At 36.0% G+C, this 23031-nt stretch overlaps 1 protein-coding gene across 1 annotated transcript in view; it reads left to right on the forward strand.

The window, feature by feature from the left end:
• The window catches only part of DNAH5 (dynein axonemal heavy chain 5), a 198939-nt gene that overhangs the window by 134576 nt on the left and 41332 nt on the right, over positions 1-23031 (forward strand). The window contains exons 46-58 of the mRNA XM_085302093.1: positions 1831-2007; positions 3031-3235; positions 3740-3882; positions 4244-4378; positions 5958-6080; positions 7130-7343; positions 8027-8250; positions 9743-9932; positions 13252-13424; positions 17769-17899; positions 20601-20754; positions 21507-21774; positions 22735-22966. Coding sequence (XP_085158219.1) covers positions 1831-2007; positions 3031-3235; positions 3740-3882; positions 4244-4378; positions 5958-6080; positions 7130-7343; positions 8027-8250; positions 9743-9932; positions 13252-13424; positions 17769-17899; positions 20601-20754; positions 21507-21774; positions 22735-22966 — 2369 coding nt within the window. The remainder of the gene's footprint in view (positions 1-1830; positions 2008-3030; positions 3236-3739; positions 3883-4243; positions 4379-5957; positions 6081-7129; positions 7344-8026; positions 8251-9742; positions 9933-13251; positions 13425-17768; positions 17900-20600; positions 20755-21506; positions 21775-22734; positions 22967-23031) is intronic.

Raw genomic sequence — 23031 nt, forward strand, 5'->3', positions numbered from 1 at the left:
GTTTTAATAAGTTTCCTAATCATTTGACCRTTATTGTACATTTACCAAGGCAGATACACGCAGTCAACACAAAGGCTTTACTTTTTTTCTGTTGTTGTTAATAAGGATATTTGGAAAATGTAAGTATATATTATGCATCTAGGACAGACGGTCCTGAGAAATTACATTTAAGTTATTATTTTCTGTACTTACAACACTGCATAGAACCTATTGATGTTAGACTGTTAACTCTCTGCATTCTTGCATTGCTATTCTCTCCCTGTTTGCAGATAATGACYTGTTGAATGTTTCAGTTTAAATCAAGCTATAGATTCAGCCGAAAAGACAACAAAAAAACCCAAAGAAAATAAGGGTTTTGTTTTGCTTTATAAGACACAATTCATCCTGTTACTTCGGAGTGAAATGGCAATTAAATTTAGATGTGTTGAAATAAGTGTTGCACAAAAGTAGTTTCACTTTATCCATAATGATCTCAGGTTTAAATCTGTGGTGGCTACAACAGTGAAAAGAAAAACATGAAACATTGCTTTTCACTCTGGGATGCCATAAAACTAATTAAATTCATTTCAGCCATCAAACAACCCTTCCGCCTTCCCTCCTTTCCAACATAGCAACTTATCATTTGAGCCAATGGCTTTTTTCTTTTTTTAATTCATAAAATAAATATCTTCATGGCTTTTTCAGTACCTCTCCCTTTAAGTCTGTTCTATAGTGTAATAAACTATATATTCCAGCAGGTCAGAACAGATATTAATCTTGCATTGCTCACTRGTGGATTTACTTATTTTCATAGCAGAATTAAATGGAATTTTCTTTCTTTATTTCCTAATCCTAAAGTACTGAAGGAAATATAGTTTTGGTTGATAATTCAGAAGAATTTTGAAAAATAATTGGAAGCTTATAAGACTAGCTCAGGAATATACCATATATATTTGTCTCTTCTGTCATTACAATTTATAAATACCTGAATATAGTAGCTTATTGGGATACCATACCAAGTCATAAACAAATTTAAAATTAATTGAAAAAGATCTGATACTTTTTGTAAGATTGATATTCCTGTCTAACACGCTTCTTAAACAGCTTTTACAAGGGAAGTGATCAAAGATGCTTGATCCATTATTCATCAGGCTCCTGATAAACAGCAACATTTTATCAGCTTATCTATTTATTCGARTATTTTCTACTGGTGAAGTTCTTAAGTAGTTCTGCCATTTAATCTTTAGCACTTTGTTTTCCATGTACACTTTTCCAGGGAGCTTTTTCATATATCTACATATATATAATCATCCCAGGAGTCTGTTTGCTTTGGACACTACAAGTTTAAGTTTCAAAGACCATGAAGATGGTGTGGAAAAAGCTTTCCACAGAATTACAGAATATTTCAGTTCAGAAGAGACCTCTGGTGATCAYCTGATCACACCTTCCCAACTCTCCCCGTTCAAAGCAGGATTGACTTCAGCACGTTGCTCAGGACTGTGTCCAGTCCAAACATTGACATTTTGCAGAATAAATCAAACCTGTGTTCAATTCTTATGATATCCTTTCTTTGCAGAGTTGATGTAAACCTTTAAACAGCTGCCATGATTAAATGTATTATTTTAAAGAATATTTTTGTGCTGCTGAAAACTTTGAATGCTTTTGTTCTTCAATATCTATGCTTAACCTACAATGGGCATTATCCATATCTAGGTAAAGAGTTTGATCTTCTGAGCCCCTAAATAAGAAATCAATTATCCATGCTTGCCAAGCGGCTTGAATTAACAGAGCTGAATTTATTGAGGCTTGTATTGGCAATTAAACTTATTTTCTCACCATGCTTTTTAACAGGGATTTTTGAAAAAGCGTTCCATCCAAGAAGCTGAAGTTCTGCGTCAGTTGTACACGTCTTCATTCCCAGACTTGTATCGCTTCAGTATTCAGTCTCTGCAATACAAGACTGAGATGCTGGAAGCCTTTGTGGTCATGCAGAGCATTAATATGCTCCAAGGTCTTATCCCACCCAAGGTAAAACAGTGCATATTTTTTATATTTATTTAATCTAATTAAACTAATTGTAAGTTACAAAGGTACATAGAGAAGAGAGAGGATTCTTTGATGTCTTGGAATATAAAAGAAGATTCAAGTTAGTGGGAAATACCTTCTTTTTCTTCAGAAAATAGTAGTAGGATATGTCCTCTTTCACATTTTGTTTTGGTGGTAAGAACTGACATGTGGCATACATCAGACAGCAGTTTTCCTTCCATTTTCTTCTTTTTTATTTGAGGCACTGTTATTAGGTTATAAGATGGAATTTAAACTGATTAATGCTGTAATGGATGATTAAAACTGACATTTTCAGGGTAGCTTTCTGTATTCTGTGGTCTACTTGATACTGATTCAGTCTATTCTTCAGAGAACACATTCAAAAGCGTTGCTGTTCTTCCTTACTTACTAGATCAAAATCAAAGATATGCAAAGGACTTAACGTCATCATTGTTTCTTACGTGCTATTTTATAATAGATAATGAAGTAGATGCCATGTTGATTCACTTTCCCAAGTAGCAGTTTCCTTCTGCACTGGTGCTTTCGTCTTGACTTTCTGCCTGCTCAACTATAATCGTTACTACTGTCCATCAAAGGGAATAGAGATTAAACACATGAGAAACCCTCCCTCCCCCCAGACAAATAAGAAACACATCTCAGTAAGAAATATCATCTCAGCACTTAGCTGAGCTGAGCATTGTTCTCAGCTTGTCTGGAGTTCATTGCTGCCTATTCTGTGAGCTTAACTTTCTKCACTATTTTATTCTTTCCATGGGGAATTGTTGCCTGAATTTGGCTTAAACAATGTCAACTGAAAACAAATTAATATGTGTGCATTCAGTTTTGGTTGTTCAATGATGGGCAAGAATGTCGGACTTGACATCAACTAAGACTACAGTAAATTTAAACTAAAAACTTTTTACGCAAAGTCACTGGTGATTATCAAATAGAATTTTCCCTATTAATATTGGGCTATTGAAAGTAAAACCTAATTTAATACTTCAGGAGCAAGGAGGGGAATTGACTCCAAATTACTTGGAAAGGCTCTACATCTTCTCTCTTATGTGGAGTGTGGGAGCAATACTAGAACTGGAAGACAGATACAAGATGGAGCACTGGCTTCGAAATCATGCAACAAGAAAGCTTGATCTTCCCTGTATTCCCGAAGGCAGTGAAGATACCATGTTTGATTATTACGTGGCATCTGATGGTTAGTAACTCATCTGGGTGCTGTATGGTAAAATTTAGAAGTTATTTTAAAATTGTGTGYCTTTTAAAGAACTAGTACAAAAGCAGCTTTGCGTAGCTTACCTCCTGTTGTGTCCACTGGCAGGTTCTGTTTCACAATTTCACCTTACTGTTGATTTTGGATAAAGCTTTTGCCTGTTTCTTCTGAGAAATCATAACCTGGATAAATGGTTACAGAAAGCAACATGGACTTTGTGTCTAGGAGTTGTCCAATGAACAAAAATAGACATGCCATAAATTCTTGCTCTTGTCATAGTTTTGGGAAGCATCAGGGACAATGGGCCATACTGGTTTTCTCAGGGGAATAGGAGGAGTAAGCCTCTTAGATATTCTTGGTCTGAATTTATAGAGTGGGATTGTTATGAATGAGACAGAGGATCTGACAGTTAAGTTGGCTTGATGGAGAATAAGACACGTGAAGATGCCTTGTATTTAGAAAACATTAAGTTCTTTTCTCCCTTATTAGGCAAATGGATGCACTGGAATACACGAGTTGAAGAGTACATATATCCTAGCAGCGGCACTCCAGAGTATGGCTCCATTCTTGTGCCAAATGTTGACAATGTGAGAACAGATTTCCTTATCGAAACCATTGCAAAACAGGGCAAGGTAATTCTTCTATATTTCACATAAGAATTATGCTAAGTAAATGCACGATCAAATTATTGAATTAGAAGTAAAATATGACATCACTGAAAAGAAAGAACTTCCACTGAAAAGAAAGAACTGAATTTTTATGCTGTAAAACTATAATGGTGACTCCAGCAACAATATTAATGTAAATATACTTTGAACTCCCAAATACTCCTTGCTTCCAGCTTTTTGTGCCCTCTCCCCTCTCTTGTTGAGAGTTCATTTTACATAACTTTTTTAGGTTCATATCTCCTTGAAAGATAAATGGGATTGGTGAGGCTTTGGCAATATACACAGCTCTCACGTGTAATTTTATTTTGATGTTGGCTTTGTCTAGGCAGTCCTACTAATTGGTGAGCAAGGAACTGCAAAAACGGTTATCATCAAAGGCTTTATGTCAAAATACAACCCTGAAATCCACATGGCTAAGAGTTTGAATTTTTCATCTGCAACTACCCCATTAATTTTCCAGGTACGGTAATTATTCACTTTCTAATACAGCATGACTGGATTCAGAGATTAATGGATGTACCAGGAATCTGCTAGAAGCTTGCGACTGGAAGGGATTTACTTAATTGCAAATGAATGTAGAAAAAGCAAAAAAGCACTGGCTCTAATGGACTAAGCATCCTAACATACGGTTTATAAGACTTATGAAACCATGCCTGTTTCAAGTCCTTTAGTATTTGTTGAGTTATTCTGTGACTATTACCCATGGATATTATTTGATTCATCATACTTAATCTTTTTATCTCAAATGTATCAGTTCTCACTAACTGGGTAGAGCTGTCAATGAATTCCCTCAGATTTCACTAAAACCCATGTGTAAAATAAGTGCTACCCACAACAGTCTGTCATAAAATGTGTGCTGTCTGCAATGTATAATTAACTAAATTACACATTAAAAAGTAACACATGCAGCTACTTTAAATAGAACCATGAATATTTAAATTTTGAACTGTACTGCCTGTCCAAATTTCCACTGAGCCACTTTCAATTATTTCAAGAATCTTTAAAGCTGCTGGTGTTATGTATGAGAGCGATTTTTAATATGGCTTGATATACACCAGGCCTAAGCACTGTATCTGTACTGTAATCAGAAGTGCTGTAGTCAGAAATGCTGTCCATAAACTTGATGCACCATCTATAATTTGAATAAATAGCATTATAGAAACTATTAATGTGTCTGGTATCCATGCACGTAACTTTGGTCTAATCTTCCTTTATGTTTTTCCYTCTATTGACTGGGCTATATAAACAAAAGCTAATGTCAGTAGCTCCCTCCTTCTCCTCCCTCCCTCTCCTCCCCATTCCCATTCTCCTCCCTTCTCTCTCCTTTTCCCTCCACCTTCGCCTAAAAATGAGCACTCCTGTCTTTAACTCCCATGTGGATGCAATTGTAATTTCAGCTACATGGATTATAAAGGAAATGAGCAAAATGTAAATGTATATGCAGATGATACACTTTAAATACACTTTAAATTTCTCAATAATATCGCAGAAAGTGAGATGCTGTCTCGCAGTCCAATTTAGCTTTTGTACATGTAAAAATTAAGCTTGGTTAATTCTTAATTTTAAATATTAATGTCAAGCAAACATGTTAGTTGCATGATAAAGTACTATCCTAAAACTAAGAAGATCAACAAAAAAACTCACAAAAGAAAAATCTACAAAGAAGAGAGGTAGTCTTTTTTTTTTAATCTGTTACTGCAAGTAATCTGCAATTTTGCTGATAAATACAAAAACAAAGATAAAAGCTTGAGAGGTTTCAAAATTCTAAAATTGTGGGGCATGATTGTCTACATTGGGTCTGTGGTATATCTAATACCAACTTAATATTGTATAGCTCAAGATTTCAGACATTTTAGTTGATCTCATGCAATTATCTCCAAGCAGGAGTGTTATCTAAAAGATTCTTAGTAAAAGTCTGTGTAACAAAGCTTTATTATATATTTCTTATTTGATATGTTTAAATGATTGAATTGTGTATGAATGGAGGGATAACTTTTGTAACTAATCTTTGTAATTTTGCTGATAATTGCTTTTAACAGCGTACAATAGAAAGTTATGTGGACAAGCGCATGGGCACAACATATGGTCCACCTGCAGGCAAAAAAATGACGGTCTTCATTGATGATGTGAATATGCCTACAATAAATGAATGGGGAGACCAGGTTAGTTTGTAAAAGAGAAAAAAAGGAGGCAAAAGATATTTTATTTCTTTCCTTTTTGTATAGTAAAACTGGCTTTTCCTCTCAGTCAGGCAGTAGGGGGTAAATTAAATATGTAGAGCTTACTTTTCGAACAGTCTTTTTAAAGAGCTCATCTRGTTTTATATTGTCATGAGCTTAATTAAAATAAGTACACTGACTAAAAAAGCATTTAGGGTACTCCTCAAAAACACATCTGTAGAATTTTAACTATGTTTTTTAGTAGTAAACTTGTTATTTTTTTTTGTACTTGAAAAGAAAAACAAAAAAATCTTTTGGTAAATGTGCAAATTTTGTGATAGCAAACTATGTAGGCAACAATTAAAAAAATTGCAAATTTTTAGAGAGGTGAGAACTGACTTTTCTGCATTAGAAAAAAATTGAAAGAGTCATTATCTACTTTGGCGTGATGGTTCACAAGACTATATTGCATTGGAAAGGAAAAGAAGGTTCAAATTTCTAGATAAGTATACTCTTAGAATGCACAGTTTATTAGATGTTTTCAACTGCTTGGGTCAAACAGAAAAGCTGAGCACTTACGGCTAAGAAATTTGTCATTCTTTTGTGTCAAAATAATCCTACATTTGCAACATGAAAAACTATGTGATTGTTACATATAGATATTTCATCAATATATTTGGTAGCAGATGCAACTTGGAGGATATATCAGTTCTGGGCATGTTCTGAATAAACTGGAAATTTTTTGTTAGGAGAGAAAAGTATTTCCCATACAACAGGATTGGGATTTGTACAGCATTATGGTAAGATTGAACTGAGGTATGAAGGCTTAATTCTAAGCTAGGGATTCCTCTCTTCCCCCCAGAGTTTTGTCCCATAGATATTACCAAAGGAAAAGGACAGTCAGCTATGCTTATTTCTGACAGAAAATTTTTCTCCTAAAACAAAAAACATAAAATACTGTATACTAGATCTTTCAAATACATATGTGTGTTTTGCATTTCTTCTAGTTATGTGTATATTATTCTGTTAAATACTACTTGGTTATTTTACAGGTCACCAATGAGATAGTTAGACAGCTAATGGAACAGAATGGACTGTATAATCTGGAAAAGCCTGGTGAATTTACCAATATTGTGGACATCCAGTTYTTGGCTGCCATGATTCACCCTGGGGGAGGCCGCAATGATATTCCACAGAGACTCAAGAGACAATTTTCTGTGATCAACTGTACTTTACCTTCCAATTCTTCCGTTGACAAAATTTTTGGTAAAGGGAAATTAACTTTGTATTCATCCCTTTTCTGAAAATAGTGGTTGATTTTTCTTTATCCTTCTATTTATGTGTTGTGATTAAAACTGGGACTTAATCCTCCTCTAATTTGCCTGCCAGTACATTCCCTTACAGTAATCACTTCCCACTTGCAAATACATCAGTCATTTTTGATTGATCTGATTGATCAGTCTTCACTTCAGTAATTTTTTGGACATATTTTCTTATCTGCATCTACTGGTATGCTGAGAGCTATGAAGGGTGGCATGAAGGCAGTTCTAGTTTTGCTGGCAGTGCTGGAGAGCTGCTAAGGGCTAAGCTGCTACTGGGGAGGCAGCTTTCATGAAATGACTGATGTTGAGGCTTTMACCAAGTACAGGATCACATCATTTGCCAAGGAGTGGTTCGTTTTCCAAATGCTTTGGTGGCTGCTTTGGTAGACTGAGAGCATTCTTGACTGCCCATTGAGGAGGAGTTAAATACCTAGTGTGGTAGTGGCAGAAGGGCTGTMGGTAGGCAGGTGCGGTTGAATCAAAGTTGGAATAACATGATTGGAAGGCCTTTCAAAAATTAAAAACTAAATTAAAAAAATAGAAGAGATACTAGAAGAGATTGTAGACCCTGAAACTGTATGAACATGCCTTAGAAAATCTTTCATTTGGTGGTTTTCTTATTCCCAGGTATAATTGGAGAAGGACATTATTGTAAAGCGCGGGGCTTTTCAGAAGATTTGAGAAAAACAGTAGCCAAGCTAGTGCCACTGACACGCAGACTATGGCAAAGTACAAAAATAAAAATGTTACCTACGCCAGCCAAGTTCCATTACATCTTCAACCTTCGGGATCTCTCAAGGATTTGGCAAGGAATGCTGAAAGCTACCTCAGAAGTGATCAATGAACCAAATGTAAGTCTTGCACATCGGTGGCCTTGTTATAACTAGTATAGCAAAAGAATGAAGAATTTAACTTGGGCATTTGAGTATGCCCATTAGAAAATGATCCTTATTTGACTGAAAAAGGCTTTAAGCTTTTTTGAGGAAAGCACAATGTTTTTTCAGCTTTTGCAGTGCGTAGTGCAATGAGAAATTTGTTTTATAACTTTAATGCAAACTAGATCTTTCGACAGAAAAGTGATTTTTATCTGCTGATGTTATTACTGATGAATGGTAATTTATTAAAAAGCCGGGAGCAAGGAAAATTATGAGAAGCAGTGAAATTTAATTTAGCCCAAAGAAAATGTATATGCCTTGTTTAAAAAATGTCCAACCAGTTTTTAAAACTTTGAGTCACAGCCTAATAATAGTCTAACAGCTGATTTCTGGTTTATAGCTTGAAAGAAAGAGGAACTAAGTCATAGTATGTAACCCACCTTTCATGAAGAAAAACTCAATACTTTATACATCATTCCTCTTTTAATTATTTTAAGGAAAAACCACTTAGTGTTTTGACCACTGAAACATGAAGTGCTGGGAAGTGCTGTATATGGTAATTTGTAATACATTTGAGTTATATAATCACTTCAGGCTTAGTGTACTTCCCTGGTTGTTGAGTAAGCTCCTGATGCTTACTACATCTACAATTTAAATTTTAGAATTGATTTTAATTTCTGAAACAAAAACTATACAGCACTAAGATGATTTGATATATATATATATATATATATTCTCGATTAATAATTTTGAAGTATAACAAACAATTGTTCAAACCCTCATAGAATAAATTTTCATCTTATTTCTGAGAATTCACATGGTGTGCCTCATTTCTGCAGAGCACTGCAGGCTCAGACAAGAAGTCTTCAAGGAGCACTTGGAGTTACTACTGTGTAGTAACCCTGTCTAGGATTAAAACCCGTGCTGGTAGTATTGCGGGCTTCCTTTCCTCCGTTTCTGACCTAATGGAAGGACTTTAAAGATGTACTGAATTTGGAGAAGGGATAATATGAGCACTTTCACATTTTTTCTTTAACTAACTTTGGCTATGTAAATGGAAGTGGCAGAATATCTGTATTTGGCATGAAATTATTCATGCCATGATGATATTATTTTCACCTACCTTCCCTTTAGAGTGACCAGTAGCATAAGTGGTTTCTCTGTACATCCACATGTGTTACTACATATATGAACCTGATCTTAGAAGTGAAGAAATAAATCTTAATTAGGTAAATATGCTACAGTGTGGAATGCAAGATTAAGGCTTCTTGGACAGTTAAACAAATTTAAATTTAAAGTGCTATTGGCCAGAGTGACTATCCAGTGTATTTCTCCTGACTAAAAACAGAAATACCACTGTTTCTTTTCCACACTTCACATGATTTTTAAAATATTTTAAGAGCATGAATTTTATTGGTATAGTTTTGTTGCAAACCTAATCTGATTGAAATGTTTTTTGTTTTAATAGATACTGATAAAACTGTGGAAGCATGAATGTAAGTGTGTTATTGCTGATCGTTTCACAAACTCAGAAGATGTAAACTGGTTTGACATGGCTTTGGCAAAACTTGTTGAGGAGGAATTTGGAGAAAAAAAATCTTTACTGGATCCTGCTGCATTCTTTGTTGACTTCTTAAGGGATGCACCTGAAAGAACTGGTAATGACGGACTCTGATAACCATGCAGAGAGCAAAAATAGGGATGAAGATATGATAAAATAGATGCTAATGTAAGGATGTCCTACAGAGGTATAATATGGCCATGCTTCAAGAATGGCTGTCCTGCCCAATGACTTTGAACAGAGTTGAAGTCACTGGCTGAGGCACACCTTTATATTTGTGGGATTTAAATCCTTATTTATATCTAGGTCTTTAAATAGTAGAGCCTTGCTTCTACTTCCATCAATGTACTAGACTGACAAAACTGACAAATGACGGGCAGAAGCCTGTTATTCTAAAATGAGGAAGGAAGGGTGGTATGAACGATTGAGGTGGGGCTGCAGTACCAGGCATAGGCTAGCACTCCAGCAACTATCCTTTAGAAAACTGGTAAAAGAGTACTGACTCTGGACTTACCCAGAGTCTTCTAGGAAAGATGCATGATATATCGATTTATGTTGAATGAATATCATTGAAAAAGTTCCTGAATAGAATAAAACCTCTTGAATTATCCACAGGGCTTATAAGGATATCCTTGTGCCTTTAAATCAAAATGCTATGTTCCTGAACTGGCTGTATAACCTGGGAATATTTCTTAATTGTAGCAAAGCAAAAGGACACAAGACAGTTGTTTGGGTTTTCAGTGAAGATCCTTATTAAACCATTTGGGATTTAATTATCTGTGTCCCTATCATTTTAATGATGGATAACAGAGGTAATGAAAAGTTGGCATGAGCTGTCAAATGCCATTTAAACCTTTTGGACAAATGAAGAAGTATGAAAGCTGTGGCAAAAGGAGAGTAAAGGGTTGGAAATGTTTTGAGTGGAAGGAATCAAACAGACGTGGAAAACAGATTGCTGTGAGAAAGCTGTCAGATGAGCCCTTAAATCACTTACTAAACTGGGGCAATGTAGAGAGGACTGAAATGCAAGCCAACATATTTATAAAAAAAGCAAAGAGTAACTTTTAATGTGAAAATTTGAGTCCACACTAGAAATCATTATGTTTAACTGAAAAATAAGTGCAGTAAGAGGCATGTATTTCTGAAAAATAACTTGATTCCTGGTGACTATTTAAATGTGCCTCCCTAGTAATAGGCGTTTTAGCAGGAAACTGCATCTGCAGAGTGAGAGACGCCCGTTCTGAAAGGGTGTTTTCGGTTCTCAATATTTCGGCAGAGCCTTGAGAACTCCTTCCTGCTTTGGCTCCGAGTGCAAAGAATCACAACTGTTCTTTTGTTTCAATTGTCCGTTCAAGGTAAATAGTCTTACCGCATCATGATGACTTATAAGAACAGGAACTGGAGCTGGAGTTGTGAGTTCTTAAATGGATAAACAAAATACACCCGGTATCAATTTGAAATAACTTTATGCTCAATCTAGTGATACAATGATACGTGTGCCCTGTGTCTCTTTGGCTTGTACTGTCGCAACATATTTTCTCCTCGATAGCAGAGACTTGAGAAAAAGGAGCTGGAACAGCAGCTTTTAGAGCATAGCTTTACAAAAATGGTTAGTATTCCTGAGATCCCCAAACTGTTCAAAGATGCTTTTTATCAGTTAGTTTTGGCATTGATATTTACTACTTGTGATTCTGAAGCAAGGGAGTAGAGAAGGGTTCAAAATAATGTATTACAGCAGCTGTACACTAGCTGCTTATATTAGCTGCTGCTAATTCGGATATCTGCCCTCTCTCAAGCTTAGTACTTGATTATGGTGTTTTTCAATGTTAATAATAAAACTGCAGGAACAGGATCACGATGACATAATTCTATTAAATGGTGGAAAATTGTGAAAACTTCCATACGGTTTAACTCCCTGCTGTATTTGTTATTAGTTTCTTACCAGTAGTTGTCTAAATGCCTCATTCTTCTTTTAAGAAACTTATTTCCACCTAGAATAGTCTTTTTATGTAACCAGTATTTTTGTTGGTTAAGATACGAACTCAGTTAATTTGATTGGATCTTGATCAAAAGGACTGTTTACACAGAAGCAACATACAGCTGAAGAAAGGATCCTGAGATACTGATTCTTCTCAGAAATTTTCACTGAAATTCCAATAACCTCAGGCAATACAGAGGATACCTACATTAGAATTAATTATCCATTTATTCTGAGTGGTTTTCTTCTGTGGTAAAAGGCAATTTTCTTGCAACATATGTTGCAAGATTTAGCAAAATATATATACGTGTTTATCTTGGAGGCTGCAAGGCTGTTAGACCTTGGCTAATCTGTGAAAGCAAAAAATCAAGTCTGCCACAAGCAAATGGAGAAAAAAATCAGAGAAGAGAGTCACAGATACCACCCTAAATAGAAACTGTGAATTGCTTTATTCTTCCCTTCCCTACCCTCTCCCCTACCTTCTAATGTATTACTAAATGTTAAGGAAATATTTAATTCACTAGTTTCAATTTCCTCCAGCCTTTTATTTTTTTTTAATAAGAATATATTTTTTGGCTCTTAAGGGGAGGCTTAGCAAAATGGGTTCTTATTGATGACTGATATATAGTAAGTGGAAGAACATATCCTGCAACATATGGAGCAGGAACTTTTGAAATCAGTGAAGGTAGATGTATGTAAATATTAGTTCTACCGTGCTCARCTATCATTTTGTTGATGGAGAGAAGCGGTGCCTGCTTGCTGGCACTTTTCCAATATAGCTTTCTCATTTGCTTGCTGTGAGTAACAGTTTTTACTAGTGAAAGTCATGTCACCTTTAAGTATGATTAATGCCTGTTCATGGAAAGATGAGACAGCAGCCTTGCTTCCTCCTTTTACTTGGGAAGAGTTGACAATTTCTTATGTTTTTGAGAGCCCCTGCTGAAATAAATACATGCCCTCTTACAGTGCATATACATTTTGTGCATGGCAATTATTCACCTTAGTAGTAACGTTTTTTCACTATTATAATGATTTCATTAATTTAAAATATTTTTCCTTTTACAAAAGCTATCGTATGCATTTTTTAACTGCAGTATTATTGACCCTCCTTGTCTGCTACTCTTACTGAAGCTGCTTTTGCTTCCAGCATCTAAGTTAACTGATTTCATTTTTTTACTCTCCAAATGTCCAGCAGAAGTAGAGAAAGCAGGTTCCTTAATTTCTGTTGGTTTTGCTTTTAAGAATTTAATGTTTCTTGTAGAGGGTATATAGGCTGCACTGTAATGTTTACATCTAATATGTAGTATAATGTATAATGAATAAAACCAGTTCTGAGTGGTTAATTAATCTTTTAATTTCTGTCTCTTACTTATCACTGTATTGTGTCTTCTTCAGTCATTTAAGCTGCTAAGGTTTTATTACTTGTTTTTTGTTCTAGGTGAAAAATCAGAGGGAGCTGATTCAGATATGCCCAAAATCTATGAGCCAGTTCACTCCTTTCATCAGCTACAGGATCGTTTAAATATGTTTTTACAAGTATACAATAAGAAAGTCCGTGGTACTGGAATGGATATGGTTTTCTTTGAAGATGCTATGATTCATTTAGTCAAGGTAGAGTCTTACTGGATTGTCATTTATTATTGCTGTTGTTATTTTCTTCCTTTTTCCTGGCCAGATATGAATTTGTTTATATTTACGTCTGAATGGAGGAATGCACAAATCGAGTTACATTACCTTTAATATTGAGACAAGTCTTTTTTTTTTTTTAACAAATATTCTGTTTTTCACTCTTTGACCGGGTATTAAAATTCATTTTTTTGAAAATTCACTAAATGAGCCTATTCTTTTACATTTAACCATGAGTAGGATCATGGTCCTAAATATTATGACTTTTTCTTATTAATTCTTCTGAGACCCTTTCCTCTCTTTGGCATGAGTGAAATGGAACTCAGGTTTGGACATAATTGGTTGCTGATGATAGCGTAGGCAGAGCTGAGTAGGAATAAATGTAGTTCAGATTTTTTTTTGTATATATGCAGAATGATTATTACTTTTAAAGTTCCTTTGAATATGGAGTGGAGTAGACTGTAATTCTTAGCATAACTCAGCTTGGTAGGAGAAGCTTCTTTGATAAACTGAAAAAACATTATTTCTAATGGTTTTCCTAATGACACCGTGAGGTTATCTTTATTTCTTATCATAAATTATTAAGAACTGTAGAAAGGTCATGGAATATTGCACTGTACTAGCCTAACAAATGGTATAATAAATATGTAAACAATTTACACTGTAGTCAGAAAATGTATGGTACCTGCAGTTTTCAAAATTTTATGGTGGATTCACAAAATTGGACACTTGTTTTAAGGTCTTCCCTGCAAAATGGATGATGATCTGCTATGGAAAATTGTTAAGTCATCCTCATATTCACTACTGAATTTCTGGTTTATTTCTTGTCAAAATCTATATAAATGCAAAATCCTGCCAAAATCCTATTTTGCTAGTCTTAAAAAGACATCAACCTTAAGGAGTCTCCTCCCTGGGTAGCTAGCTGACAGACTCCTGAAATGATATCTTAACCTTCTCTTGGATAAAATGAATAAATAGTACTTCTATGAGCCCATACTCTTGAAAGTAGCATTTGCAGCTGTGTTGGTCTGAGCTCTATGCCTTTGCTAGACTTCAGGCAGATTCCAGGGGAAAGCTAGATAAGCACAGTGAAGATAGTGCTTAATCTGAGCTAAGMTGACAGCCCTTGCATGAATTAACACTGAGGGTGTATAGTAACCAGAGGACAAAGCTTCTGATTTGTGTTTGTGTGCTTCTGCATGAAAAAGATCTTGTAGCCACAATTAAAATGATCAGCAGTATTTTGAGGGTGCTTTACAAAACTGTTTTTCTTCCTCAGGTTAAAAACTAGGTATGCTTAGGGTAAATCCTTACACTGGATTTTATCTTTGCTTCTAAAATATTTAGCTATGAAAAATAACAATTGCACTGTACTCAATATTTAAAGTATACAATTTTACYCCCCCAGGAAATTAACATGCCTGTTTTTAATAGCCTGAAATTTTGGGAAAAGTTTATTAAATGCAAGTAAATAGGTGGCACTTATTAGCATGATAAAAGTCCAAAAGCAGAGGGAGAAATTGAGATTATAAAGAGAACAGAAGCCCACACTGCATACCAGTGTCTATGCAACAGAGGTTGGCTGCTAGCTAGCTGCTTGGTGGTATCTTGCCTTTGAGAGGCAAGAGGCTCCATGATGTTCCAGAAATGAATGCAGGCTCATCTGTGTGCTACAAGGATCTGCCCATAGGCAGCTGATGGGTGTGGAGTATCACGCAGTCACAGGATGGTTGAGGTGGACCTTTGGAGATCATCTAGTCCAACCTCCCTGCTCAAGCAGGGTCACCTAGAGCATGTTAGACAGGATTGCGTCCAGAGAAGGAGACTCCACAACCTGTCTGGGCAACATATTCCAGTGCTCTGTCACTCTCATAGTGAAGAAATTCCTCCTCATATTCAGGTGTAACTCCCTGTGTTCCAATCTGTGCCTGTTGCCCCTTGTCCTGTCACTTGGCACCACTGAGAAGAGTCTGGCCCYGTCCTCTTGACACCCTCCCTTCAGGTACTTTTACACATTGATAAGATCCCCCCTAAGTCTTCTCTTCCCCAGGCTAAACAGGCCCAGCACTCGCAGCTGTTCCTCATAGGGCAGATGCTCCAGCTCTCTGATCATCTTTAGCCCTATGCTGGACTCTCTCCAGTAGCTCTATGTCTCTCTTAAAAGACATGTAGCTTATGTTTTTACTTGCTGAGGAGGCACTCTGTCCCTTCATCCAYGTCATTGATGAAGAAGTTGAACAGGATGGGACACAGTACTGAGCCCTGGCGAACTCCACTAGCCAAAGGCTTCCAACTAGATTCCRCACCACTGATGGCCTCCCTCTGAGCTCTGCCTTTCAGCCAGTTCTCAATCCACCTCACTGTCCATTCACCTAACCCACACTTCCTGAACTTATCTAGGAGGATGTTATGGGAGCCAATGTCAAAAGCGTTGCTGAAGTCAAGGTACACAACGTCCACTGCTCTCCCCTCATCTACCCAATCCGTCACACCATCAGAGAAGGCTCTCAGATTGGTTAAGTAGGATTTCCTCTTGGTGAATCCATACTGACTACTCCTGATCACCTTCTTTTCCTCCATATGCTTGGAGATGACATCCAGAATGAGCTATTCCATCTCCTTTCCAGGGATGTAGGTGAGGCTGACTGGCCTGTAGTTGCCTGGGTCCTCTTTCTTGTCCTTTTTGAAGACTGGAGTGACATTGGCTTTCTTCCACTCCTCAGGCACATCTGTCCTCCACAATCTTTTAAAGATGTTGGTAAGCAGCCTGGCAACAACATCCGCCAGCTCCCTCAGTACCCGTGGGTGCATCCCATCAGGGCCCATGGATTTGTGAATGTCAAGTTTGCCTAGAAGATCTCTAACCCAATCCTCCTCAACCGAAGGAATGTCTTCCTTTCTCCAGACTCTCTCCGTTGTCCCAGGCTCTGGAATTCCTGAGGGCTGCCCTGAGTAGTGAAGACTGAAGCAAAGGAGGCATTCAGTAACTCTACCTTCTCTGTATCCTTTGTCACTAGGGCCCCCACCCCATTCAGCAGCAGGCCCACATCTTCCCCAGTGTTTCTCTTGCTACTGATGTATTTGAAGAAGCCCTTCCTATTGTACTTGACATCCCTTGCCAGACTCAATTCCAACTGGGCCTTAGCCTTCCTCGCAGCATCTCTACATACTCTGACCACATTCTTATATTCCTCCCAAGTAGCCTGTCCCCTTTTCCACAGTCTGTGAACATTCTTCTTCTGTCTGAGTTTTGCCAGGAGCTCCTTGCTCACCCATGCACTCCTGCCCTCTTTGCTGGCCTTCTTTCTCCTTGGGATGCACTGCTCTTGAGCTTGGAAGAAGAGATTCTTGAACATTAGCCAGCTCTTCTGCCCCCCCCCCTTTTCTTCTAGGGCCTTAAACCATGAGATTCCTAAGTAAGTCAGTAACTTTCCTCTTCTGTGTCTGAAGGTGTATTTTCTCAGCATCAGCTAACTCCTGTTTCCAGAATTGCTAGCATTGTTTTTCATCTGTGGGCAACAGAATGGTTGCTGCATGTAGTTCACAGTGCTGAAAATTTTCTTGTTCTGTATTGCATAGGGTATCATCTTCATTCACACTGTGTTGTCCTGGAATGGAAGGGAAATGTGAAACTACTACCTTTGCTTTAAAACATAAATAGTATAATGGGAAAGAAAGGGAGATATGTCTGGGAGATTTTCCACTGTGAACAAATATTTGCATGGATATGGTGCATTTTTATAGTCAAGTAAATCAAAAGTTTAAGAAGGTTCATTAGAAAGCCCATATTATTACTTACTGCAGAGTATTCTGGGGTCTATTTCCCATGAATTTAATAGTCCTGGGAGAACATGTTTTTCTGAACACTATGGACAGGACCTGGATAGATTAGGCACACTTAAGTTGTCATGAAGGTATAATAGGGGGAAAATTTCCCTCACATTTTTTTTTAATTAATCTATCATGCTGTGATTGTAACTGTTGAGATTTCCTTGTGCTTTTTGGAACTGAGAGAAGAAATCTACGGACAATTGGAAGTTCACAAAGATAGAATCAAGTGGTTACTATAGTATTGGAAGGTTTACAGAAAATATTGGAAAGTGCAAATGTTTTTAGAATGTATTAATAGTTATAAAAATTTATAAAATTTATAATTTATAAAAATTTATAAAATTTATAAAATTATATTTATAAAAAATTCTTAAATTTGAATGTAAAAATTCAGGTTGTTTTGCACTTCTAAGATAATGTTATTAGCACATTAGTGTAGTATTTTTGGGGCATGTAATTTTAAACATTTTAGCAATAAAAAGCTGTGTTGTTACACAGATTTCTCGGGTGATTCGCACTCCTTGTGGAAATGCTCTTTTAGTTGGAGTTGGTGGTTCAGGAAAGCAGAGCCTAACAAGACTGGCATCATTCATAGCTGGCTATCATACATTCCAGATCATGTTAACAAGGTGAGCATTAACTGAAGTTTAAGTAGATAAGTACTGTGTGTTTGAACTCTTCCCATAACTAGAGCACTGACTCCCAGTCTATGYGGTGGGAGCAAAAACAACATGGGCTGAACACTGATGCCTAGAACGGAAATGCATGAAAATCCTTCGAGACTTACTCAATCTACTTGATTTTCTATGGTGAATCTGAGCTTTTACTACAAGGATGTTTCAGAGAGTGGGGAAGAATTTTGGCTGGGTAAAGTTACCTGGAAAGTATTTGTGCACGGTCTCTATCCACAACCTGTCTGAGTTTATCTTGTAATAATTAACTTGATAGTTTTTGTGTATTTGTCAGTATTTTGACAGTCATTTCCAAATATAAATTACCTTACTTTATATTATTTAACCCAATATGTTTTCTTTTGAAATTGAAATAACTCACACACACACACACAAAATAAAGTATACATTTCTCTTCAAATATATTGTTGCCTCCCAAAGTGTCTATAGGATCAGTCAGTGATCAAGGAATATTGGCAGCACTCGAGTAAGGTGATAGTAGAAGCTAAATGATATTTTTTCCTTTTGCAGCTGTGATTGCTGCAGAAGAAATTGTAGATTCCTGTGTGGGAATGCTTCTTGGCAAGGATCTCATCAGAGGGTTTATCTGAAATAGATGACTTTAGGAGAGTTTACCATACAGCTGACAAAACAAGCAGTAACAAATTACCAGATATCGTACGCAAAGTATTATGAAGTCCTAAAAGGTGAAATAGCTGAATTAACAAGTGAATTAAAAATTAAGTGCTTTGCTGCCTCCAACTAAAGTAACCTTGAGACCTGAGGATTGTAAGGTGGCAAATGTAGTGCTCATGGGAAAAAAAAACATGCCTAGCGATCTGGGGAACTTTTACACTTGCAGACCTGTAAGCCTGATGTCTGCACAAGGTAAATTAAAAACAACTATTATGTATAATAGACTAAGCGAAAAGCTGAATAAATATGATTTTAGGAAAGACTCAACAAAGTTTCTAATGAAATGCAATCCTGCTTTACAAACTACTTGGAATTCTCCAAGAGGAGCAACAAGCAAGTGTAGCTGTCTGATTTGTTTGATAAAATCAGTTGAACTTTCRAAAGACTTGTTATCCAAAGTATCTACTGTGATTTTGGTGTTGTAAATTTAGTAAGCAGAAATAAGAATACAGTCAGATAGCCTCATGCAATCTTGTTTGATATATTAATTCAATATGACAGTACAATACTAATACATGTAACCCTACTTTTCACATAGTGTTGACTTTGAGGCTATATCAAGTGGAGGTGATGTTAAGTAAACTGTATTTCACTTTATCAGAATGCTGATTGGTACGATTATGTCAAAAGGAGATACTGTTGCTGTGTTTTTCTTTAGTCTCATTACATTGTCAAAGGAGGAATTGAGATTATTGAAACTATTATACAATTAAACTCTATACTTTCCTTACTAAGAAACATAAAATGGAAAGATCTAGCTTATAAGCAGGCAGAAAGATCTAATGCTTTGTCCCCAGACACTCTTGGAAAAATTTGAATACTCCTTGAACACTCTGCCCTTTATTAATCTAATTTCTCCTATTCACTTGTGAGTTCTCAAAGAAAGTAATTATTGGGTTTTAAATAGTTTCATTTAGTTCATCAAAACAGATGATGGTCATATTGCTGACTTAATGTGTCTAATTTGAAGACTTTTTCCTCACCAGTATTTCTGTTTAATTTTTGAAAATTAACTGAATATCTCTCTCCACCATTTTTTTTTCTTCCAAGAGAAGTAAAACGACTTTGAATATTTCCATCTTCTCTGTGTGTCCATTTCTGCTTTAATGATGTCTTTACCATTGTGGTGTTTTATTTACAATATAGTTATAGAACTTTTCTTGTTGACTTTGATATCTATGTTGAAATGTACAAAATTCTCTTCTTAATCATCAAGAACAAAAAAGCTAAAACCGAAGTGTTTATTTTCTGAGCTCTTCCCTAATAAAGAGGAACTTTTGCACAATTTCTGATTTTTCARATCATGCATGAGATCATTATGGTTACATTATTACCTGTAACCCTTATTACAGTTGCATACAACAGCTTCTTTGTTTTAATTCTTAATAAGCATCCTAGAAACTTCTGTTTTTATTGCACTCCTTTACCAACCCATAGAGATCATTCCTTGTAACCTTACCTAGTAATTTTTTTGTGTTTGCTGAAATGATGTCTTCTTTTGCTGCACTCTCCTTCCTTTTCTTGAAACTATGAATGCTATCATTAGTGATGATTTTTGCGAAGAGGGCCAGCTGCCTTGAGTTTCTCAATTAGTCAATAAAGTCTAATGAACATGATCTTAGTGTCCCCAGCACATGACAAAATCCTGAGACAGCCTCTGTCTGCCTGCTCATTTTCTAACAGAAGAGAGATAAGGAGCATGACATGACTTCAGTTTTGTTTTTGTTTCTTTTTTTTTTTTGGTTGATATGAAAGGGAAAAACAGAGCAGGAAGGAGAATAATGGGTTAGGTGTTTAACGGGAGACTTTGAAATGAGCTATGTCTCTACAGCTAATCTAAATAAAAAATAGTCTGCACCTTTTTGCTTTAAATTCCAAGATATTGTTTCCTGCTTAAGTTTGCTTTAAACCAGAAGCCATTTTAAAAAAGGCATGAATATTAATAGGACTGTCCTTTTTGTAGATCATACAACACCTCAAACCTGATGGAAGATCTAAAAATCTTGTACAGAATAGCAGGACAGCAAGGGAAGGGCATCTGTTTTCTTTTTACAGACAGTGAGATCAAAGATGAGTCTTTCTTGGAATACCTGAATAATGTTTTATCATCGGGAGAGGTAGGATACTTTCTCATGATAGTTTTTCTGCATTTTAACTTTTATAATTATTTAGCAAAATAACTCATCTGAATATTCTTTTACATATCAAGGGGCACACTTTCAAAAGCTAAAACTCAAGTGCTTTGGCACCATCAGAAGTAATCAAGCTACATTTTAGCTACTTTATAGACTGTGACAAAACTACTTTAAAATTTATAATGAGCATCATCATTCCATACAGAGAAATCATCTAAGTCAGATTCTTTGAAATGTGTTGACAAACCACCAGGTACATGATAATAGCTTTTTAAAAAAAGTGTGAAATATAGTGAACATTATCTAAGTTTGACAAAATTATCTGTTAGATTAAAAATCTCATTAGTGTTCAGTCAGTTTCTGTTTGGTAAATTCGTGTCCAGAACAGATAGCTTTTATGATTTGTCTTTTTTTGTAATAATAGGACTTGTGTTTCAGAGTCATTTCTGCTAGTTGTCAGAATAGTAAAAGAAGAGAAAAATCTTGCTGTACATGGATGTCTTTCATGTGGGAGAGTGTATTGTCTACTTTTACAGCAAGTTAGATTTCAGTGTGATTAATGAAATCTCTCCAGTAAAAATTCTGGTTTAAAATAATGGTGCAGGTCCTAATAACTTTAGTATCTGAAATGTACACTCCTTCTGGAAATGCTATGCATTAAATCAACCCTATGCTGTATACTCTATTTTACATTATCTCCTGAAGCATGAAAAAAAGATCTTTTTTTCTCAAAGGTCTCAAATTTATTTGCTCGAGATGAAATAGATGACATCACTAGTGACCTCATACCTGTCTTAAGAAAGGAACACCCACGTAGACCTCCAAGCAGTGAGAGTCTGTATGACTACTTCATGACCAGGGTCCGTCAGAACCTTCATGTGGTGCTTTGCTTCTCACCAGTGGGTGAAAAATTCCGAAATAGGGCCTTGAAGTTTCCTGCTCTCATTTCCGGATGCACCATAGATTGGTTCAGCCTGTGGCCTAAGGATGCTCTAGTGGCAGGTAAGTGTAGGTTTTGTCATGGCAGATACTTAATTCTATGATCAACAGTCAGGAAGCCCAAGTTTCTTGAGCTACTTTAATTGATTTGAAGGCAAGGAAAGCTTGTTTTGCCAATCTACTAGCAGAAGAAACTCAGTTCCAAAATCTGATGTGAATGTCATCCTGCTTAAAGGTTGGGTACACTGTATTCCACTGTTACAATATTTCAAAAGGAAGAAAGCCATCAAAAATAGTTTGAGGAGAAGAGATGACAGATGGCTTAAGGCATTGATGCAGAAGGGAAAATACCACTAAAGAAAGTGACTATCATTCCACCTGCAACATGGTTAATGCAGTGCTCCACAAGCTTTTTACCCATTTTGATATTTTACTTCATATTGTTGATTCATAAATATATGCTATGATCAACAATCTCAATTAAATGGCAGGTTTAAAATATATGACATAAGGTAAGAAGGAGTTTTTCAAGGTTTTCTTAATCTCAACTATGTGGTAAACATTCAAAAAAAGTTTCTACCTTTTTTTTTTGACTGACTGTCACAGCAGTCAATAAGTTGGTTAATAATTACTATTTATATTTTAAAATATTTTTATAGAAGATAGTACATCTGTCTTGTGAAACGTATTTCAGATCGCCAAGAACATTTGTATAAAGACTTTACTTCCATAGGTTTTCTCTGCTCTGCAACTATTGCCTGTTGTAATCAATACCATCCTTTAATAGACCAAATACTGCACAGTGAAACCTTAAAAATAAAATACTATTTAAAGTTCAGCCACATACCAAGCCTTATATGTATGTATAAGTGACTCAGAGATCAATGGCTTTCAGCAGATGAAGATATAAATTAGTAGGAAGTACTTCTCTGTGATGTGATACATAGCCTGTATACTGCCTTGTTTGTATGCTAAGAGTTTTTCCTAAATATTTACATATATTTATTTTTCTTTTTTTCTAAGTATCTGAACATTTTCTGTCCTCATTTGATATCGACTGCACTGCTGAGATAAAGAGGGAAATAGTGCAGTGCATGGGCTTATTCCAAGACGGAGTGGCAGAGAAGTGTTCTGATTACTTTCAGAGATACAGACGTTCTACACATGTGACTCCCAAATCCTATTTGTCCTTTATTCAGGGATATAAAATTACATACAAAGAAAAGCATGCCGAAGTTCAGATGTTAGCCAACAGGTAAAATGCTCAACTTACTGCTATCTTATTATAGTTTTCTTCCAAAGCTAGCTGTATACTTGAAT

Source organism: Rhea americana, unplaced genomic scaffold, assembly GCF_003343005.1.
Source record: "Rhea americana isolate MKP2758 unplaced genomic scaffold, rheAme1 scaffold_185, whole genome shotgun sequence".
NCBI lineage: Eukaryota > Metazoa > Chordata > Aves > Rheiformes > Rheidae > Rhea > Rhea americana.